The sequence below is a fragment of the Cetorhinus maximus genome, chromosome 9, assembly GCF_964194155.1.
Source record: "Cetorhinus maximus chromosome 9, sCetMax3.hap1.1, whole genome shotgun sequence".
Classification (NCBI taxonomy): domain Eukaryota; kingdom Metazoa; phylum Chordata; class Chondrichthyes; order Lamniformes; family Cetorhinidae; genus Cetorhinus; species Cetorhinus maximus.
Genome location: NC_135887.1, coordinates 80,097,735 through 80,113,830, shown reverse-complemented (window position 1 = coordinate 80,113,830; position 16,096 = coordinate 80,097,735). Strand labels below are relative to the sequence as shown.

The window sequence follows — 16,096 nt, the reverse complement described above, 5'->3', positions numbered from 1 at the left end:
AGCCCTCACTCACTCTGTGACATTAAGCATAAAGTAATGAATGTGCAGTGGTCTGCCTAGGCAAGCAATAAATGCTTTTATTGTTACCAAATATAGGAGCTCTTTTTCGTGCCTCTCTTCACTTCAGAAAATATATCCTTGGTCATGCCATTCAGATTTTTTATTGGACTAGCCTCCCAGAAAGTTATTCCCAGATGCTCAAGATATTAAATGAGTACAAATACAACAGCCTGGAAATTGTTCATGACCCAAACCAGTCAGAAGAGAACTGTCCTTGAAAACTTTTTCTTGCAGAGCTTAGGATAAATATTTTTGAGACAGATAACTGTCTCCTTTTAATGGAGCAAAAAAATACAATCTTCACAGGACTTCCATAAACATAACCACACTGTGGTCCTGAACTTCCAAGGCTAGGTTAAACTGCTGATGCACACAATATATGTACTCTTTCTTAGAGTCATAAAATGCTTTGAAGGTCAACCTGAGACCGAGGTCATCTTCTTTATTCCTTTTACTCTTTCATGGGACATGGGTGTCACCCATCCCCAATTGCCCTTGAACTGAGTGTCTTGCTCAGCTATTTCAGAGGGTAGTTAAGAGTCAACCACATGGCTGTGGTTCTGGAGACACATGTAAGCCAGACTGGGTAAGGATGATAGATTTCCTTCCCTAAAGGACATTAGTGAACCAGATGGGTTTTTACAACAACTGATGATAGTTGTCGTGGTCACCATTACTGAGACTAGCTTTTTTCCCCAGATTTATTAGTTGAATTTAAATTCCACCAGTTTCTGTGGTGGGATTTGAACCTGTGTCTGCAGAGCATTAGCTTGGGCCTCTGGATGACATGGTAGTCACATTACTACCACCATCTCCCCCTACATTGATAACAATCTGCACAACCTATAAACATTAAGGGATGATGAAAAAAGAAATATAAGTGCTTGGAGGTCTTTCAAGTATGCACTTGATGGCTGGTTCAAAGTATTGTTAACTCAAATTGACCCAATTTGGACGACCACTAGAGCACCTTCCCTTCGAGCATTATCTTATAGATTTTAGTGGTATTTTCATTCTTAGTAGGTTTTGCAATTAAAATGCTTTTATTTTAAGAACACTTTACCCTTTAAAAAGGCTACAACAAATGTGTTTAACCTGTGCCTTGGATATAAAAGATGTGTAACTTCCAATTTGAGTGCTTTAAAATTAATTTTAAAAGAAGACAATGTCCCCTACCTCCTCTTCCATCCCTACTTTAGCCCATCTGGTGTTGAAGCCCTTACTTCTGCCTTTGATGCCTCTGGATTCAATTTGCACTAAGACCGTCCTAGCCTAACTTCCATTTTCCACACTTCGTAAATTTCAGTACATCCATAACTCTGCTGCCTGTATCATATCTGGCACCAAATCCTCGTCACCAATCACCTCTGTTTTCTCAATGGCTCACAATCCCTCAAATATAAAATTCCTATCCTGTGTTTAGATTTGTTCCTATTTCTGTAATCTCCTCCAGCCCTACAAATCCTTCCCATCACAATCATTTTCCCTGACTCTGGCTTCTTGTATGAATTTCCCCTGCTTTTATCTCACTGTTGGCAGCTGCACTTTCAGTTGCCTGGGCCCCATGTTTTAGAAGGCCATTCCTATACTCCATTAGGTTTCTCATTTCTTATTAGACCCACCTTTAAAATCCACTTCTTTGACCATGATTTTGGATGATACTCCTAATGCTTCCTCCTTTGTGTCAGCGTCCATTTTCCCTATATCTCCATAAAGTTCCTTCAAATGTTCGTCTATGTCACAGGCACTTTATAAATGTAATTGTTCCTGATGATGTTCTCTTGCCAAAACCACATAGAGGGTAGATGAGCCATCTCTATCTGGGTGTGTGCATAATGAGTGTTAGGCACAGACTACACACCCAGGCATTTCTGCATAAGGTTTAAAACAGTAATCAGGATTTATTTTGGTTCACCCTAAAGAACAGCCTTTTCCACGAGAAGAATAATAACTAACAGTACTTTTTCCATTCCAACTATGCAGCTCTGTTGAATAAGCCACAACCTTTGCGGAACCCTTCCCAGTCAGCTTCAAATGAATGTGATGCAGCTGATGATGAGGAGGAGGCAATGGAAGTAGAGGGAGATCAAATGAGAGTATTAAACAGGGTCAATAAGAATGATGACCAGATCCTGGAACATCTGTCACCACAACTTCATCAAGGTGAGCAAAGTTCACCCATGATATAATTGAATGGTGAAATAGGCTTGAAGGATTGAAAGGCCTACTGCTCCTATAGCACAGCTCCCTGCTTCAAGTAAGGTCATCTGCAGTCTGACAGCTCAAAGGGGTAAATGTCTTTTCTTGCTCAGCATTCCATTCCATTGGTGCTGATTGTCACTGCAGCATTTCAGTCAGATTAGCTAAGCCCAATGTTATCTTGCTCCAGTATCCATGTGTACATATCTGGCAGGTCATGGTCACAGAATAATGATCAGGCATAGGAAAACTTGGCCAAATAATCTTTTTTTTTTCACTCCATATTCAAAGAACTTGAAACAAGCCTCTGCACTTGTACTGCAGCCCTGGCTGAGATCAGCTAACTTGGCAGACTGGGGATGGAACCTGGCACTTTTCTGACCTGTGTGGTTCAGCTGCTTTGGTTAAACTCGCTGATGATTGAGGGGTAAAACTGGGTATTGTCAGTGTGTGTGAAGCCTGATATTTTTAAGGGTGGCAGGTAGATGAGGAAGAGGGTGTGGTGGGCAAGGATAATGGCGAAGTAATGGTGCAGGAGTGTGAAGAGAGGCGATTGCTAGAGATGCACCAGCTCCAATTTGATCGGTAAGAGTTGGGACCAAGTAAGCTGGACAACAGAGGAGATTTGTTGGAATGGAGGATTTTGTGGGCAATTGTGATAAAGGATAAAGAGGAATAGTGCACCTCAGCCACAGTGGATGTAAGTTATGATGATTAGGGCCATTTCAGTGCTGCGGTAGTAATAGAAACCTGATTGAAGACATTCAAACTTGGATTTGCTTTTAAGATTGGTATGGATTTTGGAGACGGCATCACGTTCAAGGACTGAGGAGAGAAAAGGAAAGTTGGTGATGGGATAAGGGCAATGTGGTCAATGTTGGATATTTGGAGGAGAGAGGGAGAGGATTACCAGTACGTTCTATAATGGCCAGCTTTGCACCCTTATTCATTCTAGGAGTAGGGGTCACTGTTTAAAAATAAGGGGTCACCCATTTAAGACGGATGGAGAGAAATAAGTCTTTGGAACTCTCTTCCTCAAAAGGCAGTGGAAGCAGAGTCTCTGATTATTTTTAAGGCAGAGGTGGATAAGCAAGGGGGTGATAAGTTACCAGGGGTAGGCAGGAAAATGGAGTTGAGGTTACAATCAGACCAGCCACGATCTTATTGAATGGCAGAGCAGACTTAAGGGGCCGAGTGGCCTACTCCTCCTAATTCATATGTTCATATATAAAATATTCTCATCTCCAGCCACCCAGGCGTAATTGAATGAGATTGTCTGTTCAATGTGGCTTAACTCTCCCCTGAGCAGGTTTTTGCTCAATCGGCTTTCAGGAGGGTCCATTTATTTAAATAGGATTTTAAAATTTTTAAAAAGTTTTTAAAATTTAAATCTCACTCCTAATATTTCCCGATGCTGATGAACTCTATCAAAATAGATCTAACTTTGCAAACTTGCCAGCTTTTTTTTTTAACTCCTTCTCATTGACTCAGATGTTGAATTCTGTGCTCTCTTGTTGGGTTGATGAAATTTTAATCATCAGGACAGCCCAGTTTGTTTATTTCCCTAAGCTTTGATGATCCTACTGCAGCAGCTTTGGTCGGGTTGTGGTTATTTATCAAGAATTGGGAGGTGTATTTCTGTAGATAGTGGCCAGCAATTTTTGCTTCAGGCTCACCAGCTCATGGATGTTCAACCCATTAAAGAAAATGCACTCATCCAGTGATCATCTACCCAGGAATAGTTGATGCTAACCAGCTTTCTCTCACTCTGTGATGCAACTGTGAGTTATGCTACTAAACCTCTTTCCACCACCTGCCCCACAATGTGAATGTCTGAAATTATTGATGCCATTATGTTAGTTCTGGATAATGGAGTATTTTCATGTTTTTTTTATTTGTTCATGGGATTTGGGCGTCGCTGGCTCAACCAGCATTTATTGCCCATCCCTAATTGCCTTCGTGTTGGCATCTGGAATAACAGATGGAATTACAAGTTCCTCTGCTGTTCCCCAAGAGTGAGCCTCAATTCCCAGCTTTCAGTTTCTTAACACCATTCATCCTGTGACTTTTTGATGTAAATTTGTTTCACATTAGGAACAAATTATATTTTATGTTCACTGTGACCTGGATGGAAAATGGTTAGATTCGACGCGATCCAAAATCCAGTATTCTGAGATGGATCTGAACACAGTCTCAGAAGTGTCCTAGCCTTCTGTGTCAAGCAATTTCTTTCATATCCTGGACTTATGCTCTTACACCACATTCCCTCCCCAAGAAGTTTGTGCTAATTTGTTTTGATTGGAAGTTGATTCATTTTCTGTAATTGTGTTCTTTTTACTCAGCACTAATTGAAGCCTATGCTGAAAAAAGAGGTTTCCGTGCAGTCTTTTCAAACATGCTGCCAGTCCGCCTAGCCTCTGCCATGATGCTTCCATACACCTTGCCCCTGGAATCCGCAGTCTCATTCACCATAAAGTAAGTTTGCAATTTCTGTTGCTCCACATCGTCATTCGGGATCATTTGCCTTCCTTTTGGGCCTGTAGCGGAAAATCAGAAATCTTATATCAATTGAAGTCTGGGTTTGACTGCCTGGTTTGTCTATTATCAATTCAGCCTTTAGGTGGAGCACTTTATTTTCCCCAGGAGCTAAACCTCAGTTATTAAAGTTAAAGGAACTAATTCCCTAACCCTGTGCTCCCAGTGATGAACCTCATTCACAGGGAGCACTGGTTAGACAATTGGAGTACAATAGTATAGCCATGCCTCTGGCCCCTACTCCTTTCAAGACCAACTTCTCCAATAGTGTGTGAGATTGTGGAATTAGCACTAGCAAGTCTGAGCTTGCACAGTGCCATCTACCACTATAGCTGTCAGAAGCTATTAAGACAATCCAAGGCATGGAGTTACCTGTCCAGAAGGAGAGATGGTGACAACCTGACATTTTATTTATAATGCTTATTTTGAGGTGTAGAGTTCATCTTTCAATATTAAAACTAATTCTGGTTTTTGACTAGCTTCAGTACTGTATAATTAGGCTATTTTTCAGTATTACACTGCATTAATTGAAAATTAAAAGAAAAATGGTTGGCTCAGGGAGCCTGGAATTTCCTGGAGTTACTAACGGTCCAAGAGTTAAGTCGGAAATTGCCTTTTGTGGTTTCTTTTACCTGAAAAGAGAGAAATATTTGTATAATAGGATAACCAGAGTGTTTTTAATTATGTTTGATGGGGTTGGTTAGCTTAGTTGGCTAGATGGCAAGCATGTGCTTTAGAATTAAGGCAAAAGCATTGGTTTAATTCATATTCTGGCTGAGGTTGACTTGCGACCTGCCTCCTTGCCCTACCCCTGAGAGTGGAAGGCAATGGCAAACCACCACTGAAAAAAACAGCCAAGGAAACTGCTCAGCATGAAGCATCAGCAGATGATAAACTAAGGACCTGCTATGGGGCAGAGTACGCATGAACGAATGAATTACATTTGCCTACCTGGAACTCCTTTGGCTTCAACTTGTTACCTGGCAGGGTTTTCATATACAACCACAACATATATTTATAGAGCCTCTTTAATGTAGTAAAATATCCCAAGTCTCTTCACAGGAGCATTATCAACAAATGAGAGCTTAGCAGAAAAGCGTTTAGAACTGTCCAGGATACATTTATAAAGGTTGCTTTCACAGTTTGCATTTCTGAATGCTAATTTAGATCACAAACTCACTCTTTTGTGCCCCAGTATTCCGTATCTGTTCCAAAAGTCACGTTACTTTAGATTCAAAAGAGTTTGGCTAGAACTGGAGTAGCATTATGGGAATGTGTGCTGTGCAAAGGAGCACATTGGCTAAGATGTTATTACACAGCACGAGATGAGGGAGTGCTTTATACGTGTTGGGAGTTCCTATTTTATGACCTACTCTGCTTTTATTCCCCAGCTGAAGATATATGCACAGGCATTTAACTAATCCTGTCTTTTTTTATATTTGTACCTGACAGAATGTTGGAATGGTTGCCTGATCTCCCAGAAGATATTGACTGGATGAAAGACCAGATTGCCAGTATTTTGTGGTACTTTGTAACAAATGCCAAGGCAAAGTTGGAACATCGTCTTTCAGCAAGGTACTAACAGTTGAATTAGAGAATAACCGTGCAAACATTGACTGCAATGTTGGATGTTTAAAGTTTTCCACATAAATAAATATGTTAGTACATTTTCCATCTACCCAACTTGCCAGTCCTATGACTTCTGCATTTGTAAATAGGACTTAGCCCAACAATGCCCACGCCCCATGAAAGAATTAAAAGAAAATGTGGGCAGTACTGTTCCCCAGTTCTACATGAACTCCTGCTAACCTGAACACCGTTATACTACAATGACCAGGATTAGCTGTTTGTGTTTTCCTTCCCTGTTCCTCACTGGTGAGTTGACGCCAATTGTAGCACTCCAACGGCTATTCTGGTTGAGATCAGCTGGACTGCATAATATACATTCATTAACTTATTTCTGTTATTTATGATGTTATTAAATTCATCTTTGGTCACACTTGGCTTTCAAATTATTTATTTCTAACTAGCTTTGTACTCTGCCCATCACCATCTAATTCTACAGGTGTGATGGGGCAAGTGCATGGGTTAAATTGATCTAAATTCAGAGATTGCTCACTCCCACCTCCCTGTGGAATTCTCTCTGACATAGTCATAATTGAAAACTTTGTCCCCATTTCATGGTAATTTCTTTCTTGGCAACCTAGCACAGATTCTCTTTCGCCTTCTTGGCAACTGCTGAGATCAAATATAGAATCTCCAGAGGACTACCCTCCCCCCAGCCTCCTAGGCTGACATCACTGAACTCACCACTGGGAAATCAAGCCTGGAACCCTTTTGATTTGTATAGCACAGGATCTGCTGCATTTCCATTGAAATGAATGGTGCATTAACCCACTGAGCAGTATGGGGAGCATACTTTCAACTGGAGCTTCTCATAAGTAAAGTGCATTTGATAATGGAGGTGGGGGAGAAGAGGGTGTTAGCTCATCTCTCTCCTATATTAATGCCTGTTTAATCATGTTATGACACAGCAGTTGGTAAAGGCTGTTACTTAAAATCAGAGGGAAACTTTAAACAACTGTCATAACCTATATTTGTTTTGAGTTGCAGCTCTAAATTCAGGAATAAGACCACCAGTTCCTGAGAGGTTTTTATATCAAACCACATGAGACATTTATTAATTGACACAAGTTAAACATATACACATGGCTACAAATTACTATTATCATAACTTTTTAACAAATTCCCAAACTAATCTCCACTAAGGCAATGACAATCTTTAATATCAATCAATCATAGACTTGAAGCAGACACCAGGCAAAGCATTTTCACCTTACAAATTTAAAATGAGGTTCCTTTCACTTTGGTTCCTTTGCAGACAGTTGTAGGCTTACAGCTGCTTTGATGTTACATGCCTCTGCTCTGCACGCACAAAACTGCCCTCTGTTATACCCAGCTCCTCTCTTTGAATGTAAATTCTCCTTGCATCACCAGGCCCTTTGAACTCCTTTCATAGTACCAATTTTATTAGTAATATAAACATTGATTGTTCTCTCCTAGCTAGGTGCAAGATTTCACTCCCCTTCTTGAATGCTCTATTCAACAAAATGCAAATGTCCTTTACCTTACTGTTTACATCTCAAAACTACTATACATCAAAGCACCCAGACTAGCTGGCTTTAATCCAATTAAGACACAAAAACACACCCACAGACTAAACCTCTATTTAAAAAATAATTTTCAATAACATTAAGTACATTAATAGCTTCGTAACAAATCACTTGTTTAAAAAAATCTGAAAATGAGCAAGAGCCAGTCATTTTGTTTCCTTCTTTCCATTCCAGGCTGCAAAATAGTATGCGGCTTCAAAGGACCCAGAGCCTTTTCATACTACAGGGACCATCTACCTACAAGTGTGTTAAGAAGTGGGTCCGCAGCAATACTTCAGTGATGGATCTGATTTCAAAATGTGAAGCATACCAGCGTCACCTATGGCCCAGCATGCCCCATGTCAACTGGAATGTGCAGGCCTCTCTCTATCAGCAGGATTTCGATCCTGGCTTAGAGATGAAACCCTCTACTGCCCACGGGGACCAGATTTGACCATCATAAGGAGCCGCCTTCCACATAGAGTATTTCATCCTCTAAGTGTCATGTTACCTGCAAATAATTTTTTTTTACACAGACATTTTATGTTTTTCGTATGCAGCAATATGCCACGTGGAAATAAACTGTTTGAAAACTTGTGGAATTGTGCATCCACAGCTAAACTGCTCTTAACAAACCTCTTCCAGTTGAAAAAAATATTTTCTGTTAATCACTTCGCTATTGCTTGTGACCAGTTTCATTGTTGGGGTTGCACCCATATTGCACGTTCAGTAGAGCAGTACCCTGATAAATAGCCTATGTTTTGGTAATTGTTATTTTTAATATAATTTTACTGCCTTAAGAGCCACAAATATAAATTTTACAACAAATTTATTTTTTGTATTTAAAAAATCAAAAATTTTCAGAGAAAGTGGATTTTTCAATCATTAATGAAGCTAAATTTAGCTGTTGGATAGTGGTTTGAACTTCTGAATGGAATTGCGAATCCCTAAAAGAAATCTGGAGAAATCTGAAATGGAAAGCTAAGTAGAAGACCAAAGAGTAATGTCACTGTGGACGGAGGGGGATATATTTACAAAAATTACAATTTCTAGTGAAGTGGCCAACTGAAGATTGCGTAAATAAGTATTCATACCTCATCACTTTGCATATAGGACCAGTGCAACATTCTTATGCCAGATCAATGCAGTTCCAAGCTACTGTTTTTTTAAGTCCTTGATTCATTTTAGTTGGAACTATTTAAAAAGTGGAATTTTTAAAGTGTCATTTAAAATCCTTTGGTTTAAATTTCTTGCTTTTTTAACCTAAATGGATTTATTGTTAAGTTTTGCTGTATTTCTTACACAGTAGCTGTCTATATTTATAGATTGTTTCTTTTTGTGATGTACTTTAGATTCATATCTCAGCCTAAACACATTATTTTATTGTTTTGTTTCTACTGCACTGTTTTTGTGTTTAGAGACTCCTTCAGTGTGGGTGTGGTTTGTGCAAATCTGTCAGCTGAACTCAAGATATTGACTTTCAGCTTCTGTGTTACTTACCTCTGCTTGTAGATGTGCAGTGTTCCATTACTTGTAAAACAAAAGTAAAAACTATCCACTCACTTCTAGACAGCCAAGACCCCACCCACCACTTTGATTAGCAGATGTTCCAGAGGGCTGACTATTTTAGAAATGTCGGAGTAGAAATTCACCTTGGTTGTTAGCATATTATACGACCCGCTGAAGATTCACTTCTATTGAAGTGAATGGTACTGAATACCTGTTGCGGGCCAATGCAATATTGCCTGTCTTGCTCTATTCTCTAAGATAAATTTATACCTTGTTATGTAATATTCTTACAATCTAATCAATTAAATTATCATTATGCCACTATAATTTAATGGGTAGGAAAGGCTGTATCTCCATAAAGGTATATTCTAGTAACTGTTCTATACAGTCTGCTGGAGTAATAACTGCATGTGTGCTAAAGCAGTATTCACAATCCTCTGAACCTAGAGTTTGTGTAGTAACCTTTTATGCATGCAATATGTACTTTTTAAAATTTTTGAATTTGTATATAAGGCATTATGTCAGATAGGAAAAGAGATATCTGTAAAATACTGTGTAGGGTATCCACCATTTCTAGAATGGTTTAATCTCCTAGTACAATCACTGTTGAAATTTATTGTTGGTTTCTCACTCATGAACTGAAAAGATTTATAGACTTCATTTGAATCTCCAATGCAGAATTTATACTTTGTAGAACTAATAGACCATTTTTCCTTTGCTTCTCCCTTCTGCTTTAAATCTTACCCAATCCTTGGTTGAATGAGCTGGCAAGCGATCTATAACGGAGTCCTTTTGCGTTGCACGTACGAAAGAGTGGGCCACGATTACCTTCTGGTGCTAAGTTTGCCCTTCTTTAGAACCTCTTAATTACTTGACTATAATTTACATCTATTGGAAATTAGGGGTGCAACCAGTCAGGCCTGTTCAGTAGTACATTGGTCTTCACCAGCAGTGCTAAATGGCTTCTAGCAATTGGCCTCCCATTTTACACCACACCCAATTTCCTTGCCCATTGAAGCTGATTCACCAGAAAAGCACCTAGCACTACTGGCTTAGACAAATTTCAGCCCCCCAGCATACCACCCCCACCCCCCTCCAACCCCGCACCTTCCATGTCTGTATACTAATCGCTACACCCTTAGCTGCCCAGCACTGGATTAAATGCATTTAAATGAAAAATAATATATTTATTATATATTACCTTGTATATATTATGGATTACGAATATACTGCCCCGTGTGATTTATCTTCATTATTACAATAATTTCAAAAGATGTTAAATTTCTTGTGTTGAAATTAATTGAGAATGTTTGTATCGACTGTACATAGGCTCCACCCTAAAAGATGTGGATTTCATAAAAATATAATTCATTTTAAGTGGCTGAAAGGAGGATAGATTTGCTATTTTTAAACAAATTGTACTTACTAAATTTAGACTTTGTTTTATTGTGGTGAGTATTTAAAGTTACAGTTGTAGATTGTAATTGACTGGGCTGCAGATTGGATGGGGGATGTTCTGTAATTTGAGGAGGATCTCACTGGTTTATGTTGAAATGAAACTCTTTTCACCCTCCTTTCCACCCGGATTTTTCCCCAGAGGGCACTGACCCTTGAAGGGATATGTTTGACTGAGCTGACAGGTGCTCTTTGTTACATAGTGTGTACCCAAGAGTAAACCAAATCAATGAAGTTATCCAACCATGAAGGGCATCATAGCCAACACTGATTCCACAATGCATTTCACAGCAAAGTCACTAGATAGCCATTGAAAGCTGAAAACCAGCTTCTCTTCCTCCTTTTAGTGTGGAGGTGTTGAAATAATTTGAAGTGCCTCAAGTGTTCTACCTGGCTTCCACTAACTTGACACCAGCCAGTGCCTAAACTTGGAACTCTGATCCATATAACCCTAATATATTTAGGTGTTTCATATATATTGGAACACATTGCAAGGAAACAATCCAATTTGATAAACCATCTCTTATGATTTTACATTTCAAATGATTTTGTAACTTAATTACAAAATTCTGTTAACACATTGCATCTAACTATAGTTTACTTATGATCTAATGCTGATCTTAGATTTTGTACTTTCAATAAATTAATACTAAGGAGAAGATAGAGAAGAGGTAGTGCTGGTTTCCTCACATTATGATTTCTAGACGTCTCTATTACCATAGTTTATAACCTTTTCTGAAGGTCTTTCTGGTTTTTTTTTTCCGCTAATGACATCTACCTAAAATCTATTTGTTTAAAAACCTTCAGAAGCCACTATAATTTGCATTATGCTGCTACGGTGGACAATGCTTTGTACTATATAATTTGATTAAGAATCTCTAGGCACTGATATAAAACGACCCTGCAACAGGGAAGCTTTTCATTAAAATGAGACTCAAAAGACTATTTTATGTTTTGCAAAGTTTATTAATATGCAGTTAACCCTGCTTCTTGAATCCTTTTGTAAAGAATGGCTTTGGATAATAAATGTATCAGAACAAGTTCGGTTGCTAAGATATTTTCTCCCATGTGTAACCTTCTCTCGCAAATTTATACTATTTTGACATGCTCTATATTGTGTGGAGGATGTGAAATTTCATAGGGTCTTCATTCGCTGAGCAATATGTCGCTCCACACACACTATATTCTCACTAATTCAATCTTTTGCAGACTCCTCAGAATTGTTGAGTTAGTGCTGAGTGGTGGGTGGTTGTATTTAGTTTATATCTGACAGAAGTGTCCAAAATTGAGGAGTATTAAGCAGACTAATAGACACTATTTCTGTTGGGTAAGAGAAGTTGTTCTACTCAGATGGTGGTGGAATGCCTTGCCAGAAATAATGAAGAAGATAAAATCCATGGCAACTATTGAGAGGGAAATAAATAAATGCTTGACAGAGACATTTGAAAGGTTAGGGGGAAAGGAGAAGGAACTAGCACTTGATAGATCACTGGCATGGGTATGATGGGCCAGATAGTTTCCAGTATTGTAAAATTAATTTTCCTTTGGGACAGATTTAATTGTGGAAGTGGCACAGAGTCTGTGGCTTTAAATAGGCAATGGAGCATTTGATCATATCTGCAGTGTCATTGCATTTTAATATGCATGCTCCATGTATGGGAGTAGGTTTTTATCTTCACTCTCTGGGCACTGATGTGATTGAGCAGATTGCCCACCCTGATTCACTGGATTATCATTTGGTTGAAATTAATGGAACAGAAGTCTGGGCTGGTTCAGTAAAAATTGGGCACTATGCCAGGCAGTGAAGACAAAAATCTACCCCATAGTTTCATAGTTAGCACCTCTCGAATTGCCTGCTAACTGGAGAACAATGCAGCTTGGAAGTTTGCTAATTTAATGTGTTGATATCTTTGTAACTCAGTAGGTAAAATCATGATTTCCCTCCCCACCCATCCTCCCTGCCAATACAGACCTTAAATAATTCAATATTCAATTTATTATCCACAATGTAACAATAGTTGGCTAAAGCATAGTAATTCAAACTAAAGAAGAACCTTGGGTTAATAGTGGAGCTTGACTTGTATACTGGTCTTTTCTAGTTATGACAATTATATAGCACTTATTTAATATAGTAAAATGTCCCAAGGTACTTCACAGGGACATGATTTAACACTGACTCATATAAGGAGATATTATGATGGGACCTAAAGCTTGGTCAAAGAGAGAGGTTTAAGAAGCATCTTAAAAGGAGGATAGTGAGGAGAGGACTGGGGAGGGATTTATAGAGCTGAAGGCATAGGCTCCAATAGTGGAGTGATGAAAATTGGGAATACTCAAGATTAGAATTGGAAGAATGCAGAAGTTTTTCAGGGTTGTAGGACTGGAGGAGGTTAGAGATAAGAATGGGTGAGGCCATGGAGTGGATTTGGAAATAGGATTGAGAATTTTAAAATCAAAGCGTTGATGAACTGGAAGGAAAGAAATGAAAATATAGGCCAGTGAGTACAGGATTGATGGTTGAACAGGACTTGGTGTGAGTTAGGATACAGGTAGCAGAATTTTGGTTGAACTCTCACTTATGGAGGGTGCAAGGTGGCAGGCCAACAGCAGAGCACTGGAATAGTCAAGTCTAAAGGAACAAAGGCTAGATGAGGGTTTTCAGCAGCAGAACAGCTGAAACCAGCAATATTGTGGAAGTGAAAGTAGAAAGTCTTGGTAATGGAGAAGATATGGGTCTGGAAATTCCACTCTGGATCAAATAGAATGCCAAGGCTGTGAACAGCCTGGTTCAGTCTCAGACTATAGCCAAGGAGAGGGATGGAGTTGATAGCACAGGAAGAGACTTTGTGGTGAGGACTGAGGCAGATGCTTTTCAATATTGGTCTTTCCAGTATTGGAAGAAATTTCTGCTAATTTTTTAAGTGATTGCACTTCAGAAGTACTTCAATGGCTGTGAGGTTTATGGGATCTCCTGAAAATATAAAAGTTAGATAAATACAAGTTCATTTGATAGTTGTAAATAACTGCACTGCAGATATGATCAAATGCTCCATTGCCTATTTAAAGTCACAGAATCTGTGCCACTTCCACAATTAAATCTGTCCCAAAGGAAAATTCATTTTACAATACAGGAAACTATTTGGCCTATCATACTCATGCCAGTGATCTATCAAGTGCTAGTTCCTTCTCCTTTTCCCCCTAACCTTTCAAATGTCCAGTAAGGAGGCACTAAATTATATAGGGCTGGAATTTACACTCCCCCGCTGGCAGGTTTGAAAGCAGGGGGACGGCATGTAAAATTCAGCAGGTGACCTTCCAACTGCCTGCCTCCGACCTGCCTGAACTTTTACAGGAGACATCGGCCTGCCTGCTCACCCTTGGACCAATTGAAGCCCTTAAGTGATCAGTTAATGACCATCCCACCACCGCTGATATTTTACCAGTGGGGGCAGGCGGGTGGGGTGGGGGGAGCTTTAGCTGCATGGGCTGCTGTTGGGCAATGGGAGACCTCCTTTACCCACCACCCCCCAGCCCATCAGACACCCACTGTGCCCCCTGACCTTTTCAACCTGACTCCTGATCTCAGACCCTTGGCATGATGGGCCTGCCTCTCATCCCAGCCACTGCTTCTGGTAGTGCTGCAGGGCCTACAGAGCTGCTGGCCATCCGAATGGCCTGCAGCTCTCTAAGGTGGGCCTTCTACCGATATAAGGACAGAAGTCTTTCCTTAAAGCAATTAACATTGCTCCCAGCATTAAATTGCTGCAGGGCAGCTGTCAGGATCGTAGGTGGGCTCCACCCGCACCCCCCCCCACCAACCCCGCCCCATGACTTTTTAGCCGGAGGGGTGGGGACCATGGTGTCCTGTAAAATCCTGCCCACAGAGTCACTAAACCTATTCTGTGATATAACAACATAGGGAGCTAACTTTGATCCAGCCACTTTGGTCCAAGAAAGCTCTATTGAAGTGGCACTAGAGATTGAAACTGTAAAAGTGATTCATTTAAATTCTTTTGTGACATATTGTGCTCTTCAAAACAACAGAGAGGCTTTTTCATTTTTTGATTTTGTTTTGTCTTTTTGAGCTACCAGAAGTACGCAGAGCATTGAACTGGTTCTAAGTTCAGTCTGCTCTGTGTGCTCTTTCTATTTACAGACTCTCATCTGTAAATAATTGACTGCAATTCTTTTACAGTCTGTCAACAGTTGCTTGGGATATTTAATACATAGGATTTTGGACATGTTGGGACTTGTTAGCCATTGTGAAAGTTTTCCTGAAGAAAGCTCCTATTTTAGAAAGCAGTAAATAGTCCTAATTTACATATCTTGTCAACTTCCTTCTGTCTCCTCATAAAGGCTCTGACTCCCGTGCCCATTCTCCATGTGTTAGCGCATTCACTTGATTGTCAAGGGCACCACACCAAAGTACGATCCTTCATCCTCCAATTGTGTTGCCTGCCCATGCACATACAAACATGCATCCTTTTCTCTTTCCTTTTTTTCACATTTTTCTCTCATGTCACAGTGGTAATTGGAAGCAGAAACTCTGGCTGACTTTTTTTATCTTCCCCTATACAGTGGACTCATTTCACTACCCTACCCCCAATCCTGTGCCCAATTATGGCACCCTGACTGAGAGCTAACCGGCACAGGAATCAAATTTATGGTCTCTGGTGTGTATAATCTTGCTGCTACATTGTCTAATGGATAAAGCCAATAGCAATCAGGGAAGCCTAATTTTCTATAATTTGATATTGTTGATTTTGAATGTGACATAGTTCAGATCTAATGTGTATTCTTCAGTTGCTGTATTGTAATATCAGTCTTTTATTTGAGTTGTTAATTATTAATAATAAAGTGTTGCAATTAACTGGTGTTTGTGAACCTCTTACGATTCAACAACTTCCTGGATAATTTGCTTGTTAGCTTTGGCTCAGTTGTGTAGTGCACTCACCACTGAGTCTGAACGTTGTGGGGTTCAAGTCCCACTCCTGGACTTGAATACAAACATCGGATTCTATCACAGTACTAAGGGAGCGTGGCATCGTTGGAGGTGCAATCTTTCAGATGAGATGTTAAACTGAAGCCCTGTCTGCTCTCTCAGGAAGATGTTAACATTTGGAGTCGGGCAGGGCAGTTAACCCTGGTGTCCTAACTAATATTCTTGGTCTTGATCAACATCACAA

General features: G+C 39.7%; 1 protein-coding gene across 1 annotated transcript in view; it reads left to right on the top strand.

Annotated features, from left to right (window-relative positions):
* The window catches only part of pnpla2 (patatin-like phospholipase domain containing 2), a 71,942-nt gene extending 56,162 nt beyond the window's left edge, over positions 1 to 15,780 (top strand). Inside the window, exons 6-9 of the mRNA XM_078548933.1 lie at positions 2,044 to 2,223; positions 4,602 to 4,734; positions 6,247 to 6,369; positions 8,142 to 15,780. Coding sequence (XP_078405059.1) covers positions 2,044 to 2,223; positions 4,602 to 4,734; positions 6,247 to 6,369; positions 8,142 to 8,400 — 695 coding nt within the window. The 3' untranslated portion in view covers positions 8,401 to 15,780. The remainder of the gene's footprint in view (positions 1 to 2,043; positions 2,224 to 4,601; positions 4,735 to 6,246; positions 6,370 to 8,141) is intronic.
* The last annotated feature ends 316 nt before the right edge of the window (positions 15,781 to 16,096 follow it).